The sequence below is a fragment of the Chiloscyllium plagiosum genome, unplaced genomic scaffold (assembly GCF_037043375.1).
Source record: "Chiloscyllium plagiosum isolate Xiang-an unplaced genomic scaffold, Cpla_swu_hap1 HiC_scaffold_22, whole genome shotgun sequence".
In the NCBI taxonomy this organism is placed as follows: domain Eukaryota; kingdom Metazoa; phylum Chordata; class Chondrichthyes; order Orectolobiformes; family Hemiscylliidae; genus Chiloscyllium; species Chiloscyllium plagiosum.
In genome coordinates this window covers 25,025,247-25,052,116 of record NW_028270160.1, presented here as the reverse complement: position 1 = coordinate 25,052,116, position 26,870 = coordinate 25,025,247, and the positions used below count along the sequence as shown (strand labels likewise).

Sequence of the window (26,870 nt, the reverse complement as noted above, 5' to 3'; positions counted from 1 at the left end):
CAGTACTTCATTGCAAGTCAAAATTTGCAGTTTCTCATGAATCAGAGTTTTTCCTGAGTATGTTGAATTTTATTATGCAATGAATCTCTGCAAATGCCTGATTTTGTTCCTTTTAAACTTAGAAGTATTACAGACTTCAGACACTACAACAGTTGTCAGAGGTGTTTAATATCTTGTAACCCAAGTGTCTCTGATCTCTGACTCTTGTCAATATTGAGAACAAATAAAGATATCTTTCAAAACATCAGGATATACCAAAATATTTAATAACCATTAAAGTAATGTATGTTATAATGTTTACATTTTCCAAGTTTTACACCCTAACACTCATTTTAAACACTGGGGGCTCCTTTTCAGACACATCAGAAACTTCAGTGAGGTTTGTTCAACTTTGGAACTCTCTGCTTGTAAAGGCAGGATAATTAAATGTTTTTAAGGCAGGCAGATTCTTATTATGTAAGGGAACAGATTATTCTTGAGAGTAGGTAGGAATGCAGAATTCAAAATGTTCACGTCATCTATGATCTTATTGAGTGGCAAAGATGACTTGTGGGCCAAATGGCCGCCTCATGATTTTGAATGTTGTATGGTCCCTTGCATTTCCATTGCAACAAGTTTGGTGAAACTTCCTTCTCGACCCCACAAATGCTGTAAGATTTCACTTTTCATCTCTTAAAGGTCCTACTTAAGTAATGTTACCCATTGTTTCTTTCTCTCTTAACCTTGGTTATGTTTGCTTTTACCTTGTATTTCTAGATATTATTAGATATTTTCTGTGTTTTTTATTCAGTGTTAGTCATGTGCTGATGAGTATCATTTGGACCCAAGTGATCTCTGAAGCCATTTCAAATGAAACAAAAGAAAACCAGAAAAAAAGGGGGAGCCATACAAATGAAATGTATCATTCTTAAGTACTTAGTAACAGCATGAGTACTTATTGAACCTGTTCGTTACGATTCATTGGTGTTAACAATATTTTGTGCTGTGCTGGTGGCAGAGTAAGATAATACTGTCAAAATCACTGAACTTCTTTCATACATAGAACAAAGAATACAGCATCAAGCAGCCGGTTCTATCTCGTCTCGATGTGAGTCAACTGAAGACATCAACAGTGTAAGCATTGGACTTTTGTTGTTGTAGATTACATTGTACTGGGCTTTTTGTGAAACTATTTGGATTAAGTATCTTTTTAGAATAAATGAATTGAGTTAAATCTCATTATTTAAAGACAGCTCAGGCCACTTGTTCCCCTTTCTAAACCACTTAAAATCTACAGCATTCAACTTTTAAAGAATTTTTACAGTTCATTTATAGGATGAATAAACACTATTGTTCCAGCCAGCAGTTGCTGCCCATCCCAAACTACTGCTTATATTACGTGTACGTTGTGTTTGGAAATCCATTCTGTTACCAGTTTTGGACAAAACACTTCTGTGTCATCTTATTATCATAGAGTCATATAGTATGGAAACAGGTCCTTCGATCCAACCAGTCTATGCCAAACATAGTATCAAACTAAACTAGTCCGACCTGCCTGCTGTCGGGCCCCTCCAAACCTTTGTTATTCATGTACTTACCCGAATATCTTTTAAATGTTGTAATTGTACCCACATGCATCATTTCGTAGGACATTCATTCCACATGCGAACCACGTTCTGTGTAAAATAATTTGTCCTTCGTGCCTTTTTAAATCTCTCCCCTCACCCCTTAAAAATGTGGCCCTGAGTCTTGAAATCCTCCATCCTAGGGAAAAGACAACTACCATGAACTCTATCCATATCCCTAATTATTTTAGAAACTTCTATAAGGTTGCCTCTCAACCTCCTATGCTCCAGTGAAAAAAGCCCCAGACTGTCCAGCCTTTATTTATAACTCAAACCTTCCACACCTGACAAGATGCTGGTAAATCTCTTCAGAATCCTCCCCAGCTAAATGATACTCTTTCAATAATTGGGCAAACAGAACTGAAAACAGTATTCCAGAAGACGCCTCTCCCTTGTCCAGTTCAACTTCAACATAACTTTGCAACTCCTGTACTCAAAGGACTGAGCAATGAAGGCAATTGTGCCAAACACCTTTTTAACCATCCTGTCCATGTGTTCCCTGTTCTTTGTCTGTTTAGTTTGAAAGAATTTCTGGATTTAGCTTTCTTCTCCTGTTTATCATCTTTTAATTACTCAAATAGCAGTATTTTCTTTAATGCCACCATTTTATTCAAGCGTCACCAGCCCAGATTTCTCTTAAGACCTTCTCTCTTAAATTAGGGATGAGTCTTATGCTTCCATGTTGCTGCCAGTGATTGAATACTTAGCCACATTGTCTCTAATTAACTAGGTACACTACCAAAGGTGCTGTCTGACCAGCGTATGACTTTCTTTTTACTTCAGTGTTTGAAATTGTTTTTGCTTTATTGCTTCGTTATGGTTGGATGAATTAAATGCCAATGCTACAAAGACATCCTAAATGTTATTATTGATGGAGTAGTTTTCCTGTTTGTTGTGCAGCACTTCAGGCCCAAATAACTTGTTCAAACGGTGAGCCATTAATTCAAAAGATTAAGATAAAATGATGGTGAATTTACCTTCTTGTCAGACAAACTGGGTTATAATAATGTATTGTTTGCTCTAGTATATAATGCATATTTAAATATTAGAATTCAGATTTAATTTGGAAGTTGCAATGATTTGAATTACTTCAGTTTGTACTCAATTAATGAATATTTGCATAGTTTCATAATATGCAGAAAAACTTGTCTTTTGCAGAATTTTAGTCTTGTAAAAATGTTGACTACATCTTCATCGTCTCCGAACACAACTTGCAGTTATTGTGGATTGCAAGGTGGGTATTGTTTTCTATATAAAGTTAAAGTAGAATCTTACATCATTTATTCTGTCTCCATACTTGGATGAATAAACTTGACATCAGTGTGCAAGAAAAAACTTGGAAAAGGAATTTTATTAATTTTGCAAGGCTCAAGAAATGTCCCTCATTTTATCTCATGTTTTGTGTGCTGACCCAGTAGGAACCACAGGCACTCAGCTGAGGATCAGGTACTTGGCTAGGATCTACATCCTAACTAATGTGGTGGCCTGTGCTTGGAATTGTTTTCAGGTTTGACTGTGGTACCCCATTGCTCAGCAACCTGACACTTCAGAATTTACTGGTAATAAATTGACACTTGGGCCTGAAATATTGAATGCTGAAGAAAATTGATGAGAGAATGGGTGGGATGAATTTTCTTGCACTGCTTGAATTTGAATTTACTATTCACTACCATTCTTGAGTAATGGCGTGGCTTAAATTTGCTGGTCGAGTTTGGCCTTTATTGCTAGAGGTTTGGAATTTAAAAATAGACAAGTCTTGTTTCAACTATATAGGGTGACACTGAGGCCACATCTGGAATATTGTGCACAGTTCTGATCCCCATATTTATGAAGGAAATTGCTGGCATTGGAGGTATTCAAAAGAGATTAAGTAGGCTAATTCTTGAGAGAGCGGGGTTGACTCAAGGAAGCCAAAACAACTTAAGTCATTAGAGGTTAGAAAAATGAAGCATGAACTTACTGAACCATGTATGATTTTGAGGATAGACATTTCGAATAGTCGGGAATCTCTTTCTGGGGGGACATGGTTACAGAATGAAGGAAGATAGTGAAATACAGCAGGGTTTATTCTGTGTGCAGTGCATGTGGAGAATTATCGAGAGATGTGGAGGCTACTTCACTGATAGTATTTGAAGAAGAGTGCAATAGATTTTTGAACTGTTGCGTTGAGACTTAGAAACACCTGGCACAAAAGAGGAGGTGAACATGGAGTGGGTGCGTCATGATGTTCGAATGGCTGGGAGGGTTTGTAAGACTGGTGTACTTCCATTGCTATTTTGTAAATTTACATTTAGAACATGAGTTTTTATTTCACCTTTGTTACCTCTGCAAATCATGGAAAAGCATTTTTGGCATGCTGCTATGAAAGTAACTGTAATCTGCCAATCTAAAAGCTTTTGACTAAAAGTTTCTGGCTCTAGTCATGCATAAGCTATCTAGCTTCCATGATTTTTAAAAAATTATTCATTTAATACATCTCCCTCTGCAGTTATGAATTCCAAGGTGTCAAGTTAAAATTCTCATTGGCAACTTGGTGACTGGTTTTTGTGCATGGAAGGTTAAAAAATCAAAAATCGTTGTTTGTTTGGGAAGTTGGCAAGGATCTGCATTTTTAATTTGAACACATTTGTGAGAAATCATTGTCTGTTATTCACAGAGATTTGCAACTATGTACAAGGAGATCTTTGCCAAGTAGGCCATTTGGCATGCATTGTCAGTGGTTGTAAAATTGACTGCAACCCTTAATTAGTTTTTCTTCAACTTTTTCCAGAAATCCATGACTGACATGTTTAAAATATTTCAATTTGTTGTGCAGCAGTGCATTGCCTGAGTGACACTCATAGTTGCAAGGGCTGCCACTTAAATCTACTTCAGTACTTGGAAAGAGAGTCAAAGTGAGTTCACCTTGGGATGTCTTGGTCTGATGGGATCCTCACAGGAAGATGGCACTTGTGGCAATCAAGATACCCTCAAAAATCAAAATTCATCAACTGAAATGGATTCCACTTCATATTGTTCAACTGGTAGATTATAATTTGTGTGTACAAAATATCCAGGAAGCTATCATGGTATCAGTATTGTATGCCTGTTTGTTACTTAGAGATACTCTGAGTCCTGGGTTTATGAATATCTGACTTCTGAACCCTTGTACTTGCATGTGATCCCGTATAAGGGGGTAACTTTAAAGATCCAGCCTACACATGTTTTTCTTGTACTTAAAAACAGCTGTTTTATATTGTCCTGCATTGTGTTCCAACTTGCGTACAAATCGACTCGCAATTGGAACCCGAACAGTAGCAGTGTGCTATAGAGCTGCTGATGCTACAACCAACAGATCAGATGTCTTCAGTCCTACCATATCCAGCTGTGAATTAGACAAATAACTGGAGGAGTTATCTCCACGAATATCCCCATCCTTAATGATGGGACCCAGCACACCAATGCAAAAGATAGGGCTAAACCATTTGGAAACATGTATTCACTCCACATCATATCAAGAAATGGGTGAAGTCTCACAATGCACTCAAGGCTATGAATCCTGATAACGTTTTAGCAATAGCTCTGAAGATCTGCATCTGAAATGGCCATACTCATAGCCAAGCTGTTATGGTTCAGCTACAACATTAGCAAACAATGTGGGAAACTTTCCAAGCAAATCTTGCTCATGAAAAGCAGAGCAAATTCAAAACCTCTGGGAATCTCATTTGTTTGCTGCGCCACCATCCGGCATTCAGATCCAACCCCTCACTCTCCCTGACAATTGTTGCCCTGCACCTATACTGTTTACCACTTTTCTCATGAGTGAGAGAGCAGGATGGTGAGCATGCCACAGGTGATATGTCCAGAATGGGATGACCATCAATATCAGCATTGACTTCCTGGTCTGGTGTATGGGCAGGAGATGATGTATTTGCACATTGAAGCAATAATGTCAGTGATTAACTCTGGAGTGAAGGACTATTCTTTGGTTGTGAGGGGCTGTAACATTGGCAACCAGGAAGGGCACAACTAAAGCCACATGAGCACAAGGAATGTAATTCTGCAAGTGGTTGATTTCTGAAGATGTGATTGGGGAAGACTTAGCAAAACTGAGGCACATCAGCTATGCTTTCAAACAGCTCTGTAATAGACCAACCCTGGGCTTCGATTGTACATTGAGCAATAACAACCAATTAAGGATATCTTAATATTGCTTTCCACTTATAACATTTTCAACCACTGCCTTGTTCGTTGAACGTTAAGTTTCAGTTTCAAATGTTTATTCAATTTGCGAGTCTTCTTGAAGCTAACTTTGAAATCAAAGCTCCTTATGAAAATGACAAAGTTGACAGCGAGTTTTGAGAAGATTTGTAGCTTAGTTTGAGGTTCTGGATGTAGGTTTGCTCGCTAAGCTGGAAGGTTGATTTCCAGATGTTTCGTCACCATACCAGGTAACATCTTCAGTGGGCTTCCAGGTAAAGCACTGTTGATAATTTCTGCTTTCTGTTTATATGTTTGGGTTTCTTTGGGTTATGATCCTGTCATAACTGCCAAACCTGTACTAATTGCCTTTGTTAGGTCCACCCCACAAACCCTCACAATTTATTATGCTTGCTGTCCAGTTTGTTGATAAATTTAAAGCTTCTGCAATTTGTGTTGATGGTAGTGCGCTGTAATTGAATTGGATGAGCTGATGAAGCCAGCGCAAAAATCATGCATGAAACTGAAGAGTGCTATAGAAAAGTTTTTGTTGATTACACTGAAAAGGAGGAGGGATTTTCACTCAAATTCCTTCAGAGGTTGTTGTCAAACATTGAAATGCAGTCCATTTAAGTTGGGGAAGATAAATGTGCAACATTCTCGTTCATAAGATTGGAAGTGAATTACCTATGCAGTTCAGGATTGTCTGCTTGCATGAATATGTTTTCCAGCATTGGTCTTGATGTTAATCATGAGGACACAAGACTGGCTGTGGAGCATGTAAATTTTCATCTTTAAGCTGGTTTTGTTCATTAAAATTTAAACAAAGCATTTATTTTACTTAATTCACAGACTTTTTAAGTTTTTTTTTGGTTTTGGGACGTTTCTTGGGCAGTGTGTTTAAAAAAAAAAGACCAAAATGTAAGCTGTAGCAGTAGCTCCTGTAGATTTACCCATTGCTAATTTTTGAGTAGAATTTATTCTAAAAAGTGAAAACAATCAGTAATTTATTTAACAGACTTGTTAACTGATACATTTTAATTCAAATGGATACTTTTTAAGTACTTTGAACAGTGCAAGATGTGAATTAAAGTTGACAAGGTGAAAAAGTTAGCATGCTTCTGAACGCTAGCATCTAAAATTGTGAAAATCATAATTTCTCATTGACTTCGCCAGGCAACATTAGTGAGTGTTATGTGCTGTGTAGGTATGTTGTGCCTAACTTTGTATCAAGAGGGAATTCTATCTGCACATACTAAGAATCTGCTTATCTAAATTGCGAGACTTTCCATAGCAGTAAAGGTGGCAATGTATGGAAGACTTGTTCTTGCTCCTTTGTGCTGTCTTTTGCAAGGAGTGAAACTGAAGAATCACGTGTTTGAGGGTAATGGTCAGTAATGGCTCACAGAAAAAGGTTGTGGGAAGTTACTTGGAGTGAGCGATGAAAGAGTGGAGCTACAAAGTGTGTTGATCTGAGGCATGCTGTTCAGGAAAACTAGATTTTGGAGTTTTATGACGCCGTTTATCTTCCGTGTCTGTGGCATCATTGTATCCTTGCACGAGGCTGCCACATTTCTACTATGTCTTGCGTCATTTCCAGCCAATCTCTCCTGAAGCATAAAACGTTTGGGCTCAGCATTACTCCTTTGAGACAAATAAAACAGCTGGAGATCTGAAGCAAAAATATGAATTGCAAGAGAAACTTAGCAGGTCTGGTAGCATGTGTGGGAAGAAAACCAATTTGACATTCCAAGTCTGATGAGTGGATATCACCAGACTCTGTTAAATCTAACAGTGTGATGCTGGAAAAGCACAGCTGGTCAGGCAGCATCTGAGGAACATGAAAATCGGCGTTTTGGACAAAAGCTCTTCATCAGGAATGCATCTGGGAGCCATGGCAGGGGGGTGAAGGGATAAATGGGAGGGGGTAGGGGTGGAGGGGAAGGTAGCTGAGTGTGCAATAGGTGGATGGAGGTGGTGGTAAAGGTATAGGTTCAAGGGGAGGGTTGAGTGGATAGGTGGGAAGGAAGATGGACAGATGGAATGGGTCATGAGGATGGTGCTGAGCTGGAAGGTTGGAACTGGGGTAGGGTGGGGGGAGAGGAAATGAGGAAACTGTTGATATCCATATTGATGCCATTGGGTTGGAGAGTCCCAAGGCGGAAGATGAGGCATTCATCCTCCAGGTGGTAAGATGGAGGTGATGGAGGAGGCCCAGAACCTGCATGTCCTCGGCGTTGAAGTGCTCGGCCACGGGGTGGTCGGGTTGGTTGGTGCGGGTGTTCGGGAAATGTTTTCTGAAGTGCTCTGCGAGTAGGCTTCCTGCCTCCCCAATATAGAGGAGACCTCATCAGGAGCAACGGATACAGTAAATGACGCACGGAAGAGCAAATGGAATTTTGATGGATGTGGAAGGTTTCTTTTGGGGCCTTAGACGGAGGTGAGGAGGGGGGAGCAGGAGTGTGGGCGTAGGTTTTGCAATTCCTGCAGTGGTGGGAGAAGGTTCCAGGAGGGGAGGGGAGGTTGTTAGGGGGCGTGGACCTGACAAGGTATTCGCGGACGGAGCGGTCTTACAGAAATCTGATAGGGTTGGGGAAGGAAATGTATTTCTGGCGTTGGGGTCCATTTGGAGTTGGCGGAAATGGTGGACGATGATGCAATGTATACGGAGGTTGGTGGGGTGGAAGGTGAGGACCAGGGGGGTTCTGTCCTTGTTGCAGTTGGAGGGGTGGGGTTTGAGAGCGGAGGTGCAGGATGTGGATGAGATGTGCTGGAGGGCTTCACCAACCACGTGTCGGGCGAGGAAGAAACAGTGGGCTTGGAGGCCCTGGTCATGGCGGATAGAAGTGTAGAGCGACTGGATGTCAATGGTGAAAATGAAGGGCGAGGGGCCAGGGAAACATCTGTCTCAGAGGACGTGGAGGGCGTAAGGTATAGACAGGGTAGATTGAGTGAATCCTTAGAGTATAAAGGAAGTAGGAGTATACTTAAGAGGGAACTGAGGAGGGCAAAAAGGGGACATGAGATAGCTTTGGCAAATAGTTAAAAAGAATCCAAAAGGTTTTTACAAATACATTAAGGACAAAAGGGTAACTAGGAAGAGAATAAGGCTCCTCAAAGATCAGCAAGGCGGCCTTTGTGTGGAGCCGCAGGAAATGGGAGTCATACTAAACAAGTATTTTGCATCGTGTTTACTGTGGAGAGGGGCATGAAAGATATAGAATGTCAGGAAATAGATGGTGACATCTTGACAAATGCTCATGTTACAGAGGAGGAAGTGCTGGGTGTCTTGAAATGCATAAAAGTGGATAAATCCCCAGAACTCCGTGGGAAGCTAGAGAAGTGATTGCTGGGTCTCTTGCTGAGATATTTATATCATCAATAGTCACAGGTGAGGTGCAGGAAGACTGGAGGTTGGCTAACGTGGTGCCACTATTTAAGAAAGGTGGTAAGGACAAGCCAGGGAACTATGGACCAGTGAACCTGACGTCGGGCAAGCTGTTGGTAGGAATCCTGAAGGATAGGATGTTCATGTATTTGGAAAGGCAAGGACTGATGGATAATCAATATGGCTGTGTGCGTGGGAAATCCTGTCTCACAAACTTGATTGAGTTTTTTGAGGAAGCAACAAAGAGGATTGATGAGCGCAAAATGATGGACGTGATCGATATGGACTTCAGTGAGGCATTCAACAAGATTCCCCATGGGACACTGGTTAGCAAGGTTAGATCTCATTGAATACAGGGAGAACTAGCCATTTGGATACAGAATTGGCTCAAAGGTAGAAGACAGAGGGTGATGGAGGGTTGTTGTTCGGACTGGAAGTGTGTGACCAGTGCAGTGCCAAAAGATTCAGTGCTGGGTCCACTACTTTTCATCATTTATATAAATGATATGGATGTGAGCATAACAGGTATGGTTAGTAAGTTTGCAGGTGACATCAAAGTTGCAGGTGTTTTGGACAGCAAAGAAAGTTACCTCAGATTACAATGGGATCTTGATCAGATGAGCCAATAAGTTGACAAGTGGCAGATGGAGTTTAATTTAGATACGTGAGGTGCTGCATTTTGGGCAAGGAAACCTTAGCTGGCTTATACACTTGATGGTAAGGTCCTCGGGAGTTTGGTGAACAAAGAGACCTTGTAATGCAGGTTCATGGATTCATAAGTAAATAGGATAGTGAAGAAGGCATTTGGAATGCTTTCCTTTATTGTCAGAGTATTGAGAACAGGAGTTGGGAGTCATGTTGCGGTTGTACAGGACATTGGTTAGGCCACTTTTGAAATATTGCGCTGGTCTCCTTCCTATTGAAAGGATGTTGTGAAACTTGAAAGGGTTCAGAAAAGATTTACAAGGATGTTGCTAGGGTTGGAGGATTTGTGCTATAGGGAGAGGCTGAACAGGCTGGGGCGGTTTCCCTGCAGAGTCGGAGGCTGAGGGGTGACCTTATAGAGGGGCATGGATAGGATAATTAGGCAGAGTATTTTTTCTGTGGTGGGGGAGTCCAGAACTAGACAACATAGGTTTAGGGTGAGAGGAGAAAGATATAAAGGAGACCTAAGGGGCAACTTTTTCACACAGGGTGATACGTGTATGGAATGAGCTGCCAGAGGAAGTGGTGGAAGCAAGGACAATTGCAACATTTAAGAGGCATTTGGATGGGTATATGAATAGGAAGGGTTTGGACGGATATGGGCCTGGTGCTGGCAGATGGGCCTAGATTGGGTTGGAATATCTGATCAGTATGGACAAGTTGGACTGAGGGGTCTGTTTCTGTGCTGTACATCTCTATGACATTAGACTGTGTCCAGGAAAAATTAACAAACAGCGAAATTCACAGCTGACTTTGGGGAAACCTGTGTGGGAGAGCTCGCAACATAGGAGAAGCGAAGTGTATAAGTTTAACGTGTAACCTTGCTGTAAGTCTGCAATAGTGAGTAGTGTGGGTTCTTTCTTGATTGTATATTTTATTGAGATCTGTCTCTTGTTTCAATTTTAAAAATGTAAACCATAAGTACTAAGTTAGCCTGGAGCACCTTTTTAGAGCAAAAAGACAATGCTATTTTCTGGTTCTGTAGATGGTTAAGGAGTAAAGACGGCCTTTAGTAGGGTGGTACGCTATTTCTGTTGGATGTGCGAGTTTAGGGAGAGTTTCCATGTTACTGAAGATTATGTCTGCAGGAAGTTTCTTTGCTTGCTAATCCTATCAGATTGCATTGATTAGCTGGAGTAGCAGTTAGAGGCAATGAGAAATTTACAAGAGCTGGTGGATGTGACGGATGACAGTTATAGGAAGGGAGAAAAACTGCAGGTATAGTCAGGTAGATGGGTTAACTCCAGGGAAGGTAAAAGAGGGAGGCAGGTAGTGCAGGAGTCTTCTGTGGCTATCCCCATTTCAAACAAGTATGCTGTTTTGGAAAATGTAGGGGGTGATGGACTCTCAGGGAAACGTAGCACGAGCAACCAAGTGTTTGGTATCAAGACTGGCTCTAATGTAATGAGGGGTACGTCAGGTTCCAAGCGATCGATTGTGATGCGGGTGTCTCTAGTCAGAGGCACAGTCGTTTCTGCTGCTGGCAGAGAAATTTCAGAATGTTGTGTTGCCTCCCTGGTGCCAGGATCAAGGATATCTGAGGGTGCAGAATGCTCTCTCAGGGGAGAGGGACCAGCAGGAGATCATTAACACATTGGAACGAACGACATAGGAAAGGAAAAGGATGAAATTCTGAAGGGAGAGTAGAGGAAGTTAGGCAGGAATTTGAAAAGGAGTCCTCGAGGATAGTATTATCTGGGTTACTTCCAGTGGAGTAATGAATAGGTCTGGCAGCTGAATGTTCCAGGATGCAAATGCTATAGGAATGATAGAAAGGAAGGGTGGTGGCTGTGGGGTGGTTGGGGGTGCAAGAGAGGAGGGGGAAATGGCATTTTTGATAAGGGATAGCGTTGCTGCTGTACTTAGGATATTGTTGGGAATACATCCAGGAAATTGAGAAATCAAGTGATGATCACCTTACTAAAATTGCATTACAGCCTCCCCCAAAAGTCGGGGAGAAATTGAGAAGCAAATTTGCAAGGAGATTGCAGCTATCTGTCTGAATAATAAGATGGTAATTGTAGGAGATTTTAACTTTCCAAACCTAGACTGGGACTGCCATTGTGTTAAGGGTTTAGATGGAGACGAATTTGTTAATTGTGTACAAGAACATTTTCTGATTCAGTATGTGGGTGTACCGACGAGAGAAGGTGCAAAACTTGATCTACTTCTGGGAAATAAGGCAGGGCAGGTAACTTTGTCAGTGAGGGAGCACTTTGGGGCCAGAATCCATAATTCTATTTGTTTTAAAATAGTGATGGAAAAGGATAGACCAGATTTAAAAGTTGAAGTTCTAAATTGTAGGAAGGCTAATTTTGGTATTAGGCAAGAACTTTCAAAAGCTGATTGAGCGCAGATGTTTGCAGATGAAGGGATAGCTGAAAATTGGGAAGCCTTCAGAAATGAGATAACAAGTGTACAGAGTCAGTATATTCCTGTTGGGGTGAAAGGAAAGGTATAGGGAATGCTGGATGACTAAAGAAAGTGAGGGTTTGATTCTGAAGAAGAGGGAAGCTTTTGTCTGGTATAGACAGGATAGATCAAGTGAATCGAGAGAAATCAGGAAAACAAAAAGGGGACATGAGATAGTTTTGGGGAAGAGGATTAAAGAGAACCCAGAGCAATTTAAGAAATACATTATGGACAAAAGGGTGACTGAGGTGAGAATAGGACCCCTCAAAGATCAGCAAGGCAGCCTATGTGTGGAGCTGCAGGAGATGAGGATACTAAATGAGTATTTGCATCAGTATTTACTGTGGAGAAGGACACGAAAGATATAGAATGTAAGGAAATAGATGGTGACATCCTGAAAAATGTCTGTATTACAGAGGAGATGGTGCTGGATGTCTTGAAACACACACAAGTGGATACATTTCCAGGACCTGATCAGGTGTACCCAAAAAGTCTGTGGGAAGCAAGGAAAGTGATTGCAGGGACCATTGCTGAGATATTTGTCATCGATAGTCACAGGTGAGGTGTCGGAAGACTGGACATTGGCTAATGTGGTGCTACTATTTAGGAAAGGTGGTGAGGAAAAGCTAGGGAACTATAGACCAGTGAGCCTGACATCTGTGTTGGGGAAGTTATTGGAGGGAATCCTGAGGGACAAGATGTACATGTATTTGGAAAGACAGGAATTGAGTAGGGATAAGCAGCATGGCTTTCTTTGTGGGAAGTCCATGTCTCTCAAACTTGATTGAGTTTTTTGAAGAAGTAACAAAGGATTGATGAGGGCAGAATGTAGATTTGATCTCAATGGACTTCAGTAAGGCATTCGACAAGGTTCCTCATGGGAGACTGGTTAGCAAGGTTAGATCTCACGCAATACAGGAAGAACTAGCCATTTGGATGCAGGGCTGGCTCAAAGGTTGAAGCCAGGGTAGGTTTTGTCAGGGGGGGGGGGGGGTTGTTTTTCAGATTGGAGGCCTATGACCAGTGGAGTGCCACACAAATCGGTGCTGGGTCCAGGACTTTTCATCATTTATATAAGTTATTTGGATGTGAACATAGAGTTTGTACGTTTGCACATGACTCCAAAATTGAAGGTGTAGTGGACAGCAAAGGAGTTTATCTCCAAGTACAAAGGGATCTTGATCAGATGGGCCAAGGGGTGGCAGATGGAGTTTAATTTAGAAAAATGTGAGGTGCTGCATTTTGGAAATGCAAATCAGAGCAGGACTTATACTTAATAGTAAGTTCCCAGGGCGTGTTGAGAACAAAGAGACCTTAGAATGCAGGTTCATAGTTCCTTGAAAGTAAATTTTCAGGTAGGTAAGACACTGAAGAAGACATTTGATTTGCTTTCCTTTATGGTCACAGCATTGAGTATAGGAGTTGGGAGGTCATGTGGCTGCACAGGGCATTTGTTGAGGGCACTTTTGGAATATTATATGCAATTCTGGTCCCCTTCCTATCGGAATGATGCTGTGAGACTTGAAAGGGTTCAGAAAAGATTTACAAGGATTTTATCAAGGTTGGAGGATTGGACCTATAGGGAGCAGTTGAATATTCTGTAGCTCTTTTCCCTAGAGCATCGGAGGCTGAGGGGTGATCTTAGGTTATAAAATCATGAACGGTCTGGATAGGACAAACAGGCAAGGTCTTTTCTGTGGAATGAGGGAGTCCAGAACTAGAGGGCAAAGGTTTAGGGTGAGAGGGGAAAGATTTAAAAGGGCCCTAAGGGGCAACTTGTTCACGCAGAAGGTGGCGAGTGTGTGGAATGAGCTGCCAGAGGAAGTAGTAGAGGCTAGTACAATTACAGCATTTAAAAGGCATTTGCATGGGTATATGAATAGGAAGGGTGAAGAAGGATATGGGCCAAGTGCTGTCAAATGGGACTAGATTAGGTTAGGCTATCTACTTTGCATGGACGACTTGTACTGAAGTGTCTGTTTCCTTGCTGTACCTCTCTATGACTATAACCACTGAGAAATCTGCTTTTTGCACTTGTTGATTTCTTGTATGGTATTATCTCTTGCTGCGAATGGGTCTGAGCATTAAAGTTCACCTCATCAATCTGACCAGTTAGAGGAGAACTGTAGTTGTTTCATTCATTTCCTTAAATTAGTTAGGAACAGTTGGAGTTGGTGTTCAAGGTGACTAGTTTTCTGGAAGTTTGTCTTTATTCTCTGGTATGGATATAATGTTACTACGTGATACAAGGTAAGTAACATTTACATGAGTAGCTCTTATTGTGACGTTTGCAGTAAAATATTCAGTTTCTCATCAGTTAGCTTAAGGCAACAGACATCATTTACATATAAAACTTAGCACCTAATAATTTGAGAGCAGTTGTATGGAATGCAGTTCATATCTGTCTTTTTTGCAACATAATATCTAACGTTTGCCCCTGCCTTTTGAAGAACATATTTTTTATTCAAAAAGCTTATTTGCATCTTTTTTTTAAAAAAAATGTCACTGACAGCTGGACAGAGAAAGTGGAGATTGATGATTGAACAAGAAAAAAATCCTTCACTGAATTCTGCTTTGAGAGTAAATAAAAGATTAAATTTACATAATATTTGTTAGAGTCTATGAAAGTGGCAAAATATTTAATTGAAATAATTTTTCAAACATATTCACTGTTGTAATAGAAGGAACTATGAATTTATGGAAAAGTGTCAGCAGTGCAGTGAGATTGAAGATAAAGCAGATTGCTCATGTGGTTGTTGACCGATTAAACATTGGTTAATATGAAGGGAAACAAGTTGTACCAGTTTTATTCCTATCCAGGAGGACTGTTAAATTATTGGTTTGAAGTCTTTTCTCTAAGATTCCAGCACTGACATGGTATCGCTTACACGACCTATTGATTTGGTCAAAATGCTGCTTCTGAATGACCACTAAAATGAAGATGTAGTTTCCTGTAAACGGGCTGGAATATATGATCTCAGAATTGCAAGACTTAATAAAGTGGTTATGTTTTAAGCTGTCTACTTTGACATAGTGTAAAATGTCCTGGAATGGAAGATGGTGAAATCATGCCAAACCCTCCTTAAGGATACGCCTGTAATTTGATTATCATGGGAAAGACAAAGGCTGAACTCTATAGAAAATAAAGTGCCAGTTTGCATCTTTGAGAAAAGAAACCCAGCTATCTTTATAGACATAGATTCTCAGATTGAGACATCTAGGAAGGAAGACTAAATATACTCTACTCCTGTTCAAAGCAGATGAGACTTTTTGGTAGTCATTGAACAGTGCACTGGGGAGAAGTGATCTTCTATTTGAAGAGATGGGACTTGTTGAGTTAGCAAGTGGGCTTGGATGCAAGAAGGCATTTCAGGAATATTTAGAAGACTGAATGAAATTTCAAAGGACATTCGAAGGCTCTACCTGGTTTGGAAGGGAAAAGAGAGCCTACTGAAAAACTGCAACATAGGACTTGGAGGTAGAAGTATGCCATTTGGTCCTTGAGACCTGCTCTCCAAGAAAATTGTTCAAGACATTGGTTCGGCCACATTTAGAATACTGTGTACAGTTCTGGGCATCACATTACCAAAAGGATTTGACGCTTTGGAGAGGGTGCAGAGAAGGTTTACAAGGATGTTGCCTGGTATGGAAGGTGCTAGCTATGAAGAGAGGTTGAGGTAGGTTAGGTTTATTTTCACTAGAAGAAAAGAGATTGAGGGGGGAACCTGATTGAGGTTTACAAAATCATGAAGGGTATAGACAGGGTGGATAGCAACAAGCTTTTTCCCAGGGTGAAGGATTCTATAACGAGAGGTCATGCTTTCAAGGTGAGAGGTGGAAAGTTTAAGGGGAATACACTCGATAAGTACTTCATACAGAGGGTGGTGGGCGTTTGGAATGCATTGCCAGCAGAAGTGGTTGAGGCAGGCACGGTGCATTCATTTTAAGATGCGTCTGGGCAGATGCGTGAGCAGAGGGATACAAATGCTAAGGAATTGACCAACAGGTTTAGACAGTACATTTGGATTGGCTCAGGCTTGGAGGGCCGAAGGGCCTATTTCTGGGCTGTAAATTTTCTTTGTTCTCTTTGTTCTAAGGTTACGGCTGACCTATTCCATAACACTTGACTCCCTTGTCTAACTCAGTCTGGAATAAATTTACAAACTCAACCTCCGTTTAACTTTTATTATATAAAATTGTTATGCTCTCATGTTATTTTTAAAAAGTACTTAATTTTACAGAAGAAACTTTTACTTCACGTTTAGCAAAAATAGAAATTGTAACTAGAATGAGACAATGAGATCTACCGGTCCACAACACTATTTCAGAGATCATTGTGCAGTTTCCTCATGGTATGATTTCTGTCTGATTTAGAATTCAGTGACCAATCTTGACAACTATGAGATGGGTTTAATTAGAAAAGGAAAAGAAGGGTAATGAATTGAAGCTGGGTAATTGAGTTGAACTTCAAAATAACTGCAATCTAAGTGAAAGGTGGAGCAAACCTGAAACCCATTGATGCTCCATGGTCAAGCAATGTCAATCCAAAATTGTTCTGCATGCTTTCTCATTTAATTGGATATGGTAGGCAGAGTGAAATTGCTTACCACTTTGCAAGCAGGGTCTTGGAGGTCCTTCTGGACAAATTGGCACAGACATGGGACTCCTTCCCGCAGGACCAGTAGTGAAGATTGTGACACCAGACCATGCTAGCTTGGTCTGAAATTGAGTTTTCCCTGTCTGGAGGACTGGCCAACACTTTGGGCAGCAGGTCCATGACCTACTTTACTCTGCCAGGGTAATGTCCCTCCTATAGTCCAATTCTCTCAAACTATCTCTCTGCAATTGTTCCTCCCTCCCACCAGTGCTTATGCTGAATCGTTCCAATAAATGCATGCAACATCTTCCCTCACTCGCTCTTCTCTATCCGTCTCTTTGCCCCTGCATAGCGAATATCTTGGCTCGCCACTCATGAAAAGCATAAAAGATGACAAGTTGCACCTGTCAAAATGGGTGTTGCCACACTTCTTAATAAATTCCACACCGCTGAAAGCTCTATACGTTTCTCTTCAAAATGAGAGTAATGTAATGGCCATACCTGAACCCAGGTCAGAATGATCAAGACTTTAAACCATAGTTACGACTGTGTATCATTTTAGCATACATTGTGGGAACACTAATGTCCTTATCGTAAAACATCAATATTATCAACATGAATTTATGTTAACCACTTACACCTACCTTTTCCTTAGCTAACAAAAAGTTCCTCCATCACATTTGATGTGTACTTAAATTGACCATGTTAGTAATGATTTTTAAGGGTAGATAACCAGAATCTTTGAGTTGTGCCTTGGGGAGACTAAAAGGAAGAACAGTAATTGGAAAAAAAATTGGAAAAAATAATCAGCGAGCCGAGGTGCACGTGTGAAAAGGATAATTTAATGCAAGATCAAAGCTGAAAGGAGAGGGGTATGCTCATGAATGGATTTCAGTTTGAGCATGAAGCTATTTGTTGATTAAAAGCCATTATAGATTAACGTGTGAAAGGAGGATGGTTGAGTGGGACTTGGTGCAACACTGGGGACACGCAGCACATGTTTTTATTGAGCGGAATGGGAGGCCAGGCAGGCATTGAAGTAGATCACAATGTAGGTTCAGACAGCAGATGGGTCAAGGCAGGGTAGAAATAGATGTTGTTCAAAAGATGAAGGTAAGCTATCTGTGATGGAGCGCATACAGATTTCGGATCATATTTGGAACAATTTGCGTACAAAGGTTGTGAATTACCTTAGAAATGTCTTGGTTGTGGTTTGTAACTGATGTTGTGGCCTAAGTTTTTCATGGGTGGCACGGTGGCTCAGTGATTAGCACTACTGCCTCACAGCACCAGGGACCCGGCTTCGATTCTGCCTCGGGCAACTGTCCATATGGAGTTTGCACATTCTCCCCGTGTGCGTGGGTTTCCTCCCACAATCCAAAGATGTGCAGGTTAGGTGAATTGGCCATGCTAAATTGCCCATGGTGGTGGGTGCATTAGTCAGTGGTAAATATAGGGCAGGGGAATGGGTCTGGGTGGGTTACTCTGCAGAGTGTTAGTGTGGACTTGTTGGGCCGAAGGGCTCGTTTCCACACTGTCGGGAATTTAATCATATGTTGATATATAATGACTGGTTGATGGGGAACCACCTGAGCAATTCAAAGAAAGGAAGGGTGAAGAGGACTGAAGAGAATATGCTGAATGACATTTGTGTACATGTAGAACTTGGTTCCAAAACTCTGATTTTATATTTAATTGTGTGAAATTGACTTTTTTTACAATATTTGAATATTTTGTTCTCTGTCCTCTTTCAGGATTAAATCGATGTGCACAATGCAAGCAGCTATATTGTTCAGTGAAATGTCAGAAGATTGATTGGCCAGTGCACAAATCCATATGTAAACCTGCAAAGCCTCTGTAAGTGAGAATTATTCAGTGGCATTGATGTCAATCCTACCTCTTGCATCCTAAAGATTGAACACACTAACAGTAACATCTGAGCAGCAGTTTACATGAAATCCATTTGTCTGCATTCTCTTTCTTATGCCCAATTCTTTGAAATGTGTTAGATTAGATTCCCTACAGCATGGAAACAAGCCCTTCGGCCCAACAAGTCCACACCGAACCTCCGAAGAGTAACCCACCCGGACCCATTCCCTTTTATTTACCCCTGACTAATGCACCTAACACCCTATGGGCAATTTAGCATGGCCTATTCACCTGACCTGCATATCTTTGGATTGTCGGAGGAAACCCATGCAGACACAGGGAGAATGTGCACACTCCACGCAGTCAGTCACCTGAGGCAGGAATCAAACCCGGGTCCCTGGCGCTGTGAGGCAGCAGTGCTAACCACTGTGTGCCACCCCTGTGGGTATAGTTCTTGCAAAAGCCTATAGATGAGTACATTTTAAGTTAAAATACGATATTAGCAGAATGGCATGAAATTTGAGATGTGGATGTTTGCATCCTTTTATAGTTGCTCACTGGTTGTTGAATCTAAAAGCATTTTTTGGCTTGCAGTTTGCCCATGTAAAATGATAAAAGTAGACACACCTGTGTTCACTGTTAGTTCATTACTGGATTTGTTTTTATTTACTCGATTGAAATACTGTTTTGAGGCTAGTGTAAAATTAGCTGATAAACTTTAATACTGGAAGTTATTCATTTTGGCAACAGCAAATGAAAGAAAATGTGAACTTTTTAATAACAAACTTCTGTTTGGATTTAGCAGTCGGCCTGAGGACCATCAAAGATTAACCAAAGAGAAGTTGCCTGCAGAACATCATGCGGTAGATCATTAATTTGTATATGAACAAAGTAATGACAGTGGAAGAGAATGTGTTAATCCTTTTTTTTAAAAAGATGGTGCAAAAGAATAGCTTATTATTGGTCAACCAAACCAAAACTGTTTTTGATGTCGTGGTCTTTGGCTCTGAAAATGTGATTTCTCAATATTACTTTTTAAAAAATACTGTTTATTAATATTTTATCTTTCTATTTATCCTACATCATTGCAAGTTAGTGAGCATGTTGATCAAGAGAAAGTGAGGACTGCAGTTGCTGGAGAGTCAGAGTCGAAAACTGTGGCGCTGGAAAAGCACAGCAGGTCAGGTAGCCCGAAACATCGGCACTCCTGCTCCTCGGGTGCTGCCTCACCTGCTCTTTTCCAGCAACACACTTTCAACTATGTCGATCAAGAAGCCAAGAAAGTATGTGTGTGTGTGTGTGGGTGGGTGGAGGAGAGCGCGGAGAGGGAGAGGACTTGTCTGAACGTCTTGGTGCAGGGGTGAGAAAAGAAGCTGTTGCTGCAGATAATGCGGCTAAACTTTGTAGGGCTTTCCTTTAAAATTGCACTTAACTAAGTGAGAGCTATTTATAACAATAGCTAACCTGAGAGCCTGGAAATAGTTTATGGTATTCTGAGTTAAACCAGGACTGGAGTTAAAAAGAACAAGAGTTGCATCTTCTGATTGAAATGTGCAGGGAAAATGCACGGTTGGAGTTAAAATAGAAGGACACAGGTTTTGGGTTAGGGATGGAGCAAGTCTGGGGAAGTATTAAATTGAAAAGGTAATGAGACTAGGGTACCTGCTGGCAGAGAGAATTAATCATGTGATCTCACCTTAGTGTCAAGATTAAACAGATTTCTCATGAGTTGGAGATGAGATGAAGGGTTTCTGGTGATCTTGGTAGTGAGAAGGTAACCAGGGTTTTGTTATACTTTGTAAAATGGCCTGGCATAGATGGTTTTGACAGACAAGATTGAGGTCTGGTTGTGCTTAATGTAGTCTAGCTAAGACTGTACTGGGACAGATCATCCATAATTTTGTTGAATGGTGAGACAGGCCTGAGGGGCTGAATGGTCACTCCTGCTTCGAAGTCTATGTTCCTTGTTCTTAAGTCTGCTACTAGATTGCTAATGCAGTTAAATGTCTTAAACCCTGAATTGGACTTTGTTAGAATGGAGCTATACCAGGGAAATTAAGTGTATGAGAAAAAAAAAGGTTTGTATTTTAAGGATGAAGGCATCTGTGAACATGATTGAACAAACTGGAGTCTTGTGGTGTATGTAAATTTCAGTAGTTGGGTAAGGATGAACAAGGAAGAGGATCAACGAAAGGGGTCTTCCCATGTCGAGGATTAACCTCCTTCCTTCATTTACACTAACTGTTACAGCACATTTCCATTCTGCCAGCAGATCAAGTCACACCAGGACAACCCATCCATCTTGTCAGATACATTTAACTTAATGCCCATGCCATTCAGTCTTAATGTGATTGAATTAGTACCTTAGCTTGGACAGAAGTTGGCTTGTGAATAATTACCCCTTTTTATCTTAGCAAACCCTCACTTCCAATTGTACCTTAAACCATTTACGCATCCTGACTACTGATGTGACAAGAGTGCCCCTCAACTCCAAGACAAAATGTGGTCTCACCATCTATTGCCTGGACAGGTTTTCCTGGTTTGATCCTCCAATATATTTAACCCCTCTGATCTCTCCTTCTAAAATACTCAGTTTGCTATCCTCCATAAATTTGAGATATTTATGAAGGATAAAGTGGGCCCATTAGGAACAAGCAGCCTAAGTTGCTTGCTGAAGCAAAGGGTATGACAGAGGTACTAAATGCGTAGTTTGCTTCTGTCTTTACCAAATTAGAAAATGGTGACAATGGCCTCGTTGAAAATGAGTGTTGAGCAACCAAATACTATAATGGTAGATAAAAAGAAGAGGTGCTTAAAAAGGCTGACAGCATTCCAGGTGGACATGTCAGCAGGCCAGTATAGGATGTATCATAGATTGCTGAGAGAGGTAAGGGAGCAAAATGTGGAGCCATTAACAAATTTTCCAGGCCCCTCTGAACACTGATTAGTCCTGGTGGACTGGAGGGATTGCTAATGTGACACCATTGTTTAAGAAAGGGTTAATTGATGATCCAGGATATTACAGACCTGTCATCCTGATATTAATAGTGGGAAAACTGATGGGTTGCCATAATGTGATCAGGTAAACATAGACTTCAGAGAAAAATAAGTTACTATTAGACAATCAACATGGCTTCGTCCAGGTCAGATCATCTCTGATAAATTAAGTTTTTTGACAAGGTGACATGGGTAGTGGATGTTGTATATTTAGAAAGCATTTGCTATGGTGTCTTATGGCAGATTAGTTCGCATATTAGAAATGTTTGTCATCAACAGGTACTTGGCGGCAGGGATTAGAAGTTGACTAAAAGAAAGGAAATAGAGGGTAGATGTAGATGGGTATTTGTTTTGACTGGACATTAATTGAAAGAGGTGAACCCCAGAATTGGTGTTGAAACCTTTTGCTTTTTCTGATTATGTAAATAATTTAGAAATATGTGTTAAGGGCAAAATCTCTAAATTTGCTGATATGAAGCTAGGCAGAGTAGTGAATTTAGAGGGACTTTGACAAGTTGGCCAAATGCCAGACACCTGCCAGGTGAATGTCAAAGTGGATAAATGTGAGATAATGTGTGGCAGGAACACTGAGAAACAATACAGGCTCAATTGTACAGGCACATAGGGACTCTGGGTTCAAGTGCATTATTCTCTGAAGCTAGTCAGGTAAAATATAACAGTTGTTAAAGTACATAGGATTCTTGGATTTACAAATAGAGGCATAGAGTATTTCAACAGTGAGCTGATGGCGCATGCCTACTAATCATTGGTCAAATCACATTTGGAGTATTGTGTCCAGTTCTGGGCACCTTATTTAAGGAAGGATGCTAAAACCCTGGAGAGGGTGCAAGGGAGAGTTACTAGAATGAACCAGGAATGAGGTATTTTAGATAGAGTCATAGAGATGTACAGCATGGAAACAGATTCTTCGGTCCAACCTGTCCATGCCAACCAGATATCCCAACCCAATCTTGTCCCACCTGCCAGCACTCAGCCCATATCCCTCCAAACCCTTCCTATTCATATACCCATCCAAATGCCTCTTAAATGTTGCAGTTGTACCAGCCTCCACCACTTCCTCTGGCAGCTCATTCCATACATGTACCACCCTCTGTGTGAAAAAGTTGCCCCTTAGATCTCTTTTATATCTTTTCCCCTCTCACCCTAGACCAATGCCCTCTAGTTCTGGACTCCCCCCACCTCAGGGCAAAGACTTTGTCTATTTATCCTATCCATGCCCCTCATAATTTTGTAAACTTCTATAAGGTCACCTCTCAACCTCCGCTCCAGGGAGAACAGCCCCAGCCTGTTCAGCCTCTCCCTATAGCTCAAATCCTTCAACCCTGGCAACATGCTTGTAAATCTTTTTTGAACCCTTTCAAGTTTCACAACGTCTTTCCGATAGGAAGGAAACCAAAATTGTACGCAATATTCCAACAGTGGCCTAACCAATGCCCTGTACAGCCGCAACATGAGCTCCCAACTCCTGTACTCAATACTGACCAATAAAAGAAAGCATACCAAACACCGCCTTCACTATCCTGTCTACCTGCGACTCCACTTTCAAGGAGCTATGAACCTGCACTCCAAGGTCTCTTTGTTCAGCAACACTCCCTAGGACCTTACCATTAAATGTATAAGTTCTGCTAAGATTTGCTTTCCCAAAATGCAGCACCTCGCATTTATCTGAATTAAACTCCATCTGCCACTTCTCAGCCCATTGGCCAATCTGGTCAAGATCCTGTTGTAATCTGAGGTAACCCTCTTCGCTGTCCACTACACCTCCAATTTTGGTGTCATCTGCAAACTTACTAACTGTACCTCTTATGCTCGCATCCAAATCATTTATGTAAATGACAAAAAGTATAAGGGCCCAGCACTGATCCATGTGGCACTCCACTGGTCACAGGCCTCCAGTCTGAAAAACAACCCTCCACCACCACCCTCTGTCTTCTACCTTTGAGCCATGCAAGGAAAGATTGCACAAATTGGGCTTATTCACCTCTGAGGTGAGAAGATTGAACTGGCTTGTTGAGTTCAAAATTATGAACAATTTTGACAGGATAAAGAAGAATTTTCTGTTTTTGTTTCCTGAATGTTAGGAGCTAGAGTTCCCAATTTCAAGATTGTCAGTAAGAGAACCAGGAATGAGATGAGGAGAAACTTCTTCACTCAGTGTATTATTAGGATTTGGAGTGCAAGGTTTCAAAAAAGCTGTATAAATTTTTGGAATTGATGAATTTAGAAGGCTACAGAAATAGGATTGGAGAATGGGATTAGCGGAGTAGCTCTTTTGAGAAACAGGTACAGAGATGATGACTTGAATGGCTTCCTGTACCATAAAATTCTCTGCTTCTGTATCTTGCTCGAATCTCTCAATCATTTGGGTTCTTTGTGGTTTTTGTGTATGTTTTAGTTCCCTCTCTGTCTTGCATGAATTCAATTACTTCCTATCATACCTAAATACTTTCCTCCCATGTGACCTTCACAACATATATTCATTCAACTGATTGTTTCTTCCAATTCTAATAGGCCATCATTGACATTGCCATGCATTTTGTGTTTTTCTTCTATGTAGGGAAATGAATAGTGTATCAAGAAGGGAAAAAAAAAAAGCCTCATTGTAGCATTTAGTCTCCTATTATTTACTTTAATGATTTCAGAGGAATACTTCATGTTAATCTATCTGTCCTATTGAAAGGAAAGACAGATCTAGTACAGAATACGGGAAGGAATTGTTTTGCATATAAAATTGGAAACATGGGGCTTAACCAAACATTATACCACAGATTAAAATCTTTGTTTTGGTTTATTAGAATTCTAGAAATTTTCCCTTAAAGCCATGGCGCATATTTTATTACTGTACCGTTTTGAAGCACCTACCAGTTGGCCTTATAAAGCAGTAAACATGTCATAATAATTTGCTCAATTAATTTGTCTTTTTTTATTATGAAATCTTTTTTAGTGTTCAGTTACCAAAACGATGGAGAAAAAGAAAATTCAATTAACTGATCTGAAATGCATGGAATTGCCAAAAGAATCAACTTTGCAGGTAAATATTATTCCTGTTTTGTCTAATTTCAGCCTCGTCATCATCTCCCCTAAGGCACTGAATATTAATCAATTCTTGAGGTTATGATTGGACTCAGTACTTCCATTGCTACATAGAATCTCATTCTTTAAAAAGTGTTAGTTTTGCTGCCTGCTTTCTTTCCTTTTTTTTAGTCGCGACCCCTAAGAAAGACGGCAAATGACAAAATGAGTGTCTAAGGCCTCTTTAGTATTAAAATATATGACAGTTCATGTAGATGTAAGGTCATAATGGTTAGATAATTGAATTGACTTTGTGAACCTCTGGATTTGCTGTACTCCTTTTTTTCTCTGATTCCAGTTAGAGTTGAAAGAATACTTTCCTCTTGCTGTATGAATCAAACAGGAAAAAAATGTAATCTTGACTAATGTACCTGTTCTGATATTTAGACCAATCATTACGGGACTGTTTTGAAGATGGAAATACATTGTTGTGGTCGAGTATTTTAAGCCAGCACAACACAGGGTCTTTCATTCAAATGTCAAACAGTCTTTATTTTATACCAATAAAAAACCAATCTCTGCTGGTAAACCGGGAGACCAATAATAGAGTTTCGAAGAATAATTTGGAGGTACTAATGTTGGATTAGGTTGGACAGAGTTAAAGATCACACAACACCAGGTTTTCGTCCAACATGTTTATTTGGAAGCACCAGCTTTCGAATGAAGAATGAATGATGAAGCAGTACTTCGAAAGCCGGAGTTTCCAAATAAGCCTGTTGGACTATAACCTAGTGTTGTGTCATCTTTGACCTTATTCCAACAATACTGTTCTGATTATGTTGTATCACGGTGCCACTGACAACAAGATTGATACTATTAAGAAGGACTGGAGTTTAGGACATCTCAACAGTGACGCAGGATAGCCATCATAGTGTAATTTAGTTGAGAAATTGAGAACCTGTTGTTATGTACACATCCTCCAGACGCCATACATTCACCCCATCCAAAACGAGAGAAAATCTTTTACATAATGATCAGCTTGAGAGCTGGCATACCTCACCCTGATGAGAATATATTGTTTTTGGTCATACAAATAACAATCATTAAGTCTCTCCAGGACTTATTTGTCGGATCCAATTGGATGCAAAGCATCAATCACCAGTAGGATACTCTCAGGAGATCTGTTTGAAATATTGTTTACTGGAACAAACCTTGTGATTTGCACATCTGCTGTAAAGTGCATTGTGCTTTTGCACTTTGTTAACTGAGTGCCCAAGAATCAGTTTACCAACATAATTGCTGCTTGGTTTGAAAACGCCCCCCCCTTTCAATTGTGTTAACACGAGTTGTGTAATGTCACCTTTGGCTCAAGTGTCATTTTCCTCATCTGCTACTTGTAACAGCTATACGACCTGAGTTCAGGCAGCCTTTTCTGAGTGTACAGATCTAGAGCACAAACTAATCATTACTGTTCTGATTATCATTTTTTTTTGATGGATGCAGAAAAGTCTTACAACCAAAAAATTAGAAGCAGAAGCACATTCCCACAACCCCACCCATAACTCTTGATTTTCGAACCAAACAAGAATCTGCACATCTTTGTCTAAAAATTTTCAGCAACCCCATCCCCATTGACTGCCTGATGCTGACCGCTCCAAAGCTGCACAACCATGTGATAGAAACAAAACCCCATCTTTATTTTGGATGGGTGGCCCTTAATTTTAAAATATTGCACCTTTAGTTCTGGACTGACCCACCAGTGGAAGCACCTCTTCGCAAGTGTCTTGTCAAGCCTATTCTGGTTCTTATATACTTTAATCAATTCATCACTCATTCTTCTAAACATTAGCCTGACCTTGCTATCCTCAAGTAAACTAGTTCATTCAGGGTATCAACCTAATAAACCTATTATGAAGTGTTTGCAATTCATTTACATCCAATCTTAAATAAGAGGACTAAAACTGTGCATGATGTTTGAAATGTCTCATCGATGCCTTCCAAACTGACAGATAATACAGTTAATTTTATCACTGAATCCCTACAGTATTGAAACAGGCCATTGGGCCCAATGGGTCCACGTCGACCC

At 40.6% G+C, this 26,870-nt stretch overlaps 1 protein-coding gene across 1 annotated transcript in view; it reads left to right on the top strand.

Moving 5' to 3' along the window:
• The window catches only part of tdrd1 (tudor domain containing 1), a 91,041-nt gene that overhangs the window by 11,387 nt on the left and 52,784 nt on the right, over positions 1-26,870 (top strand). The window contains exons 3-7 of the mRNA XM_087999260.1: positions 1,043-1,113; positions 2,763-2,838; positions 18,640-18,742; positions 19,557-19,617; positions 24,717-24,803. Of these exons, the coding sequence (XP_087855386.1) occupies positions 1,043-1,113; positions 2,763-2,838; positions 18,640-18,742; positions 19,557-19,617; positions 24,717-24,803 (398 nt within the window). The remainder of the gene's footprint in view (positions 1-1,042; positions 1,114-2,762; positions 2,839-18,639; positions 18,743-19,556; positions 19,618-24,716; positions 24,804-26,870) is intronic.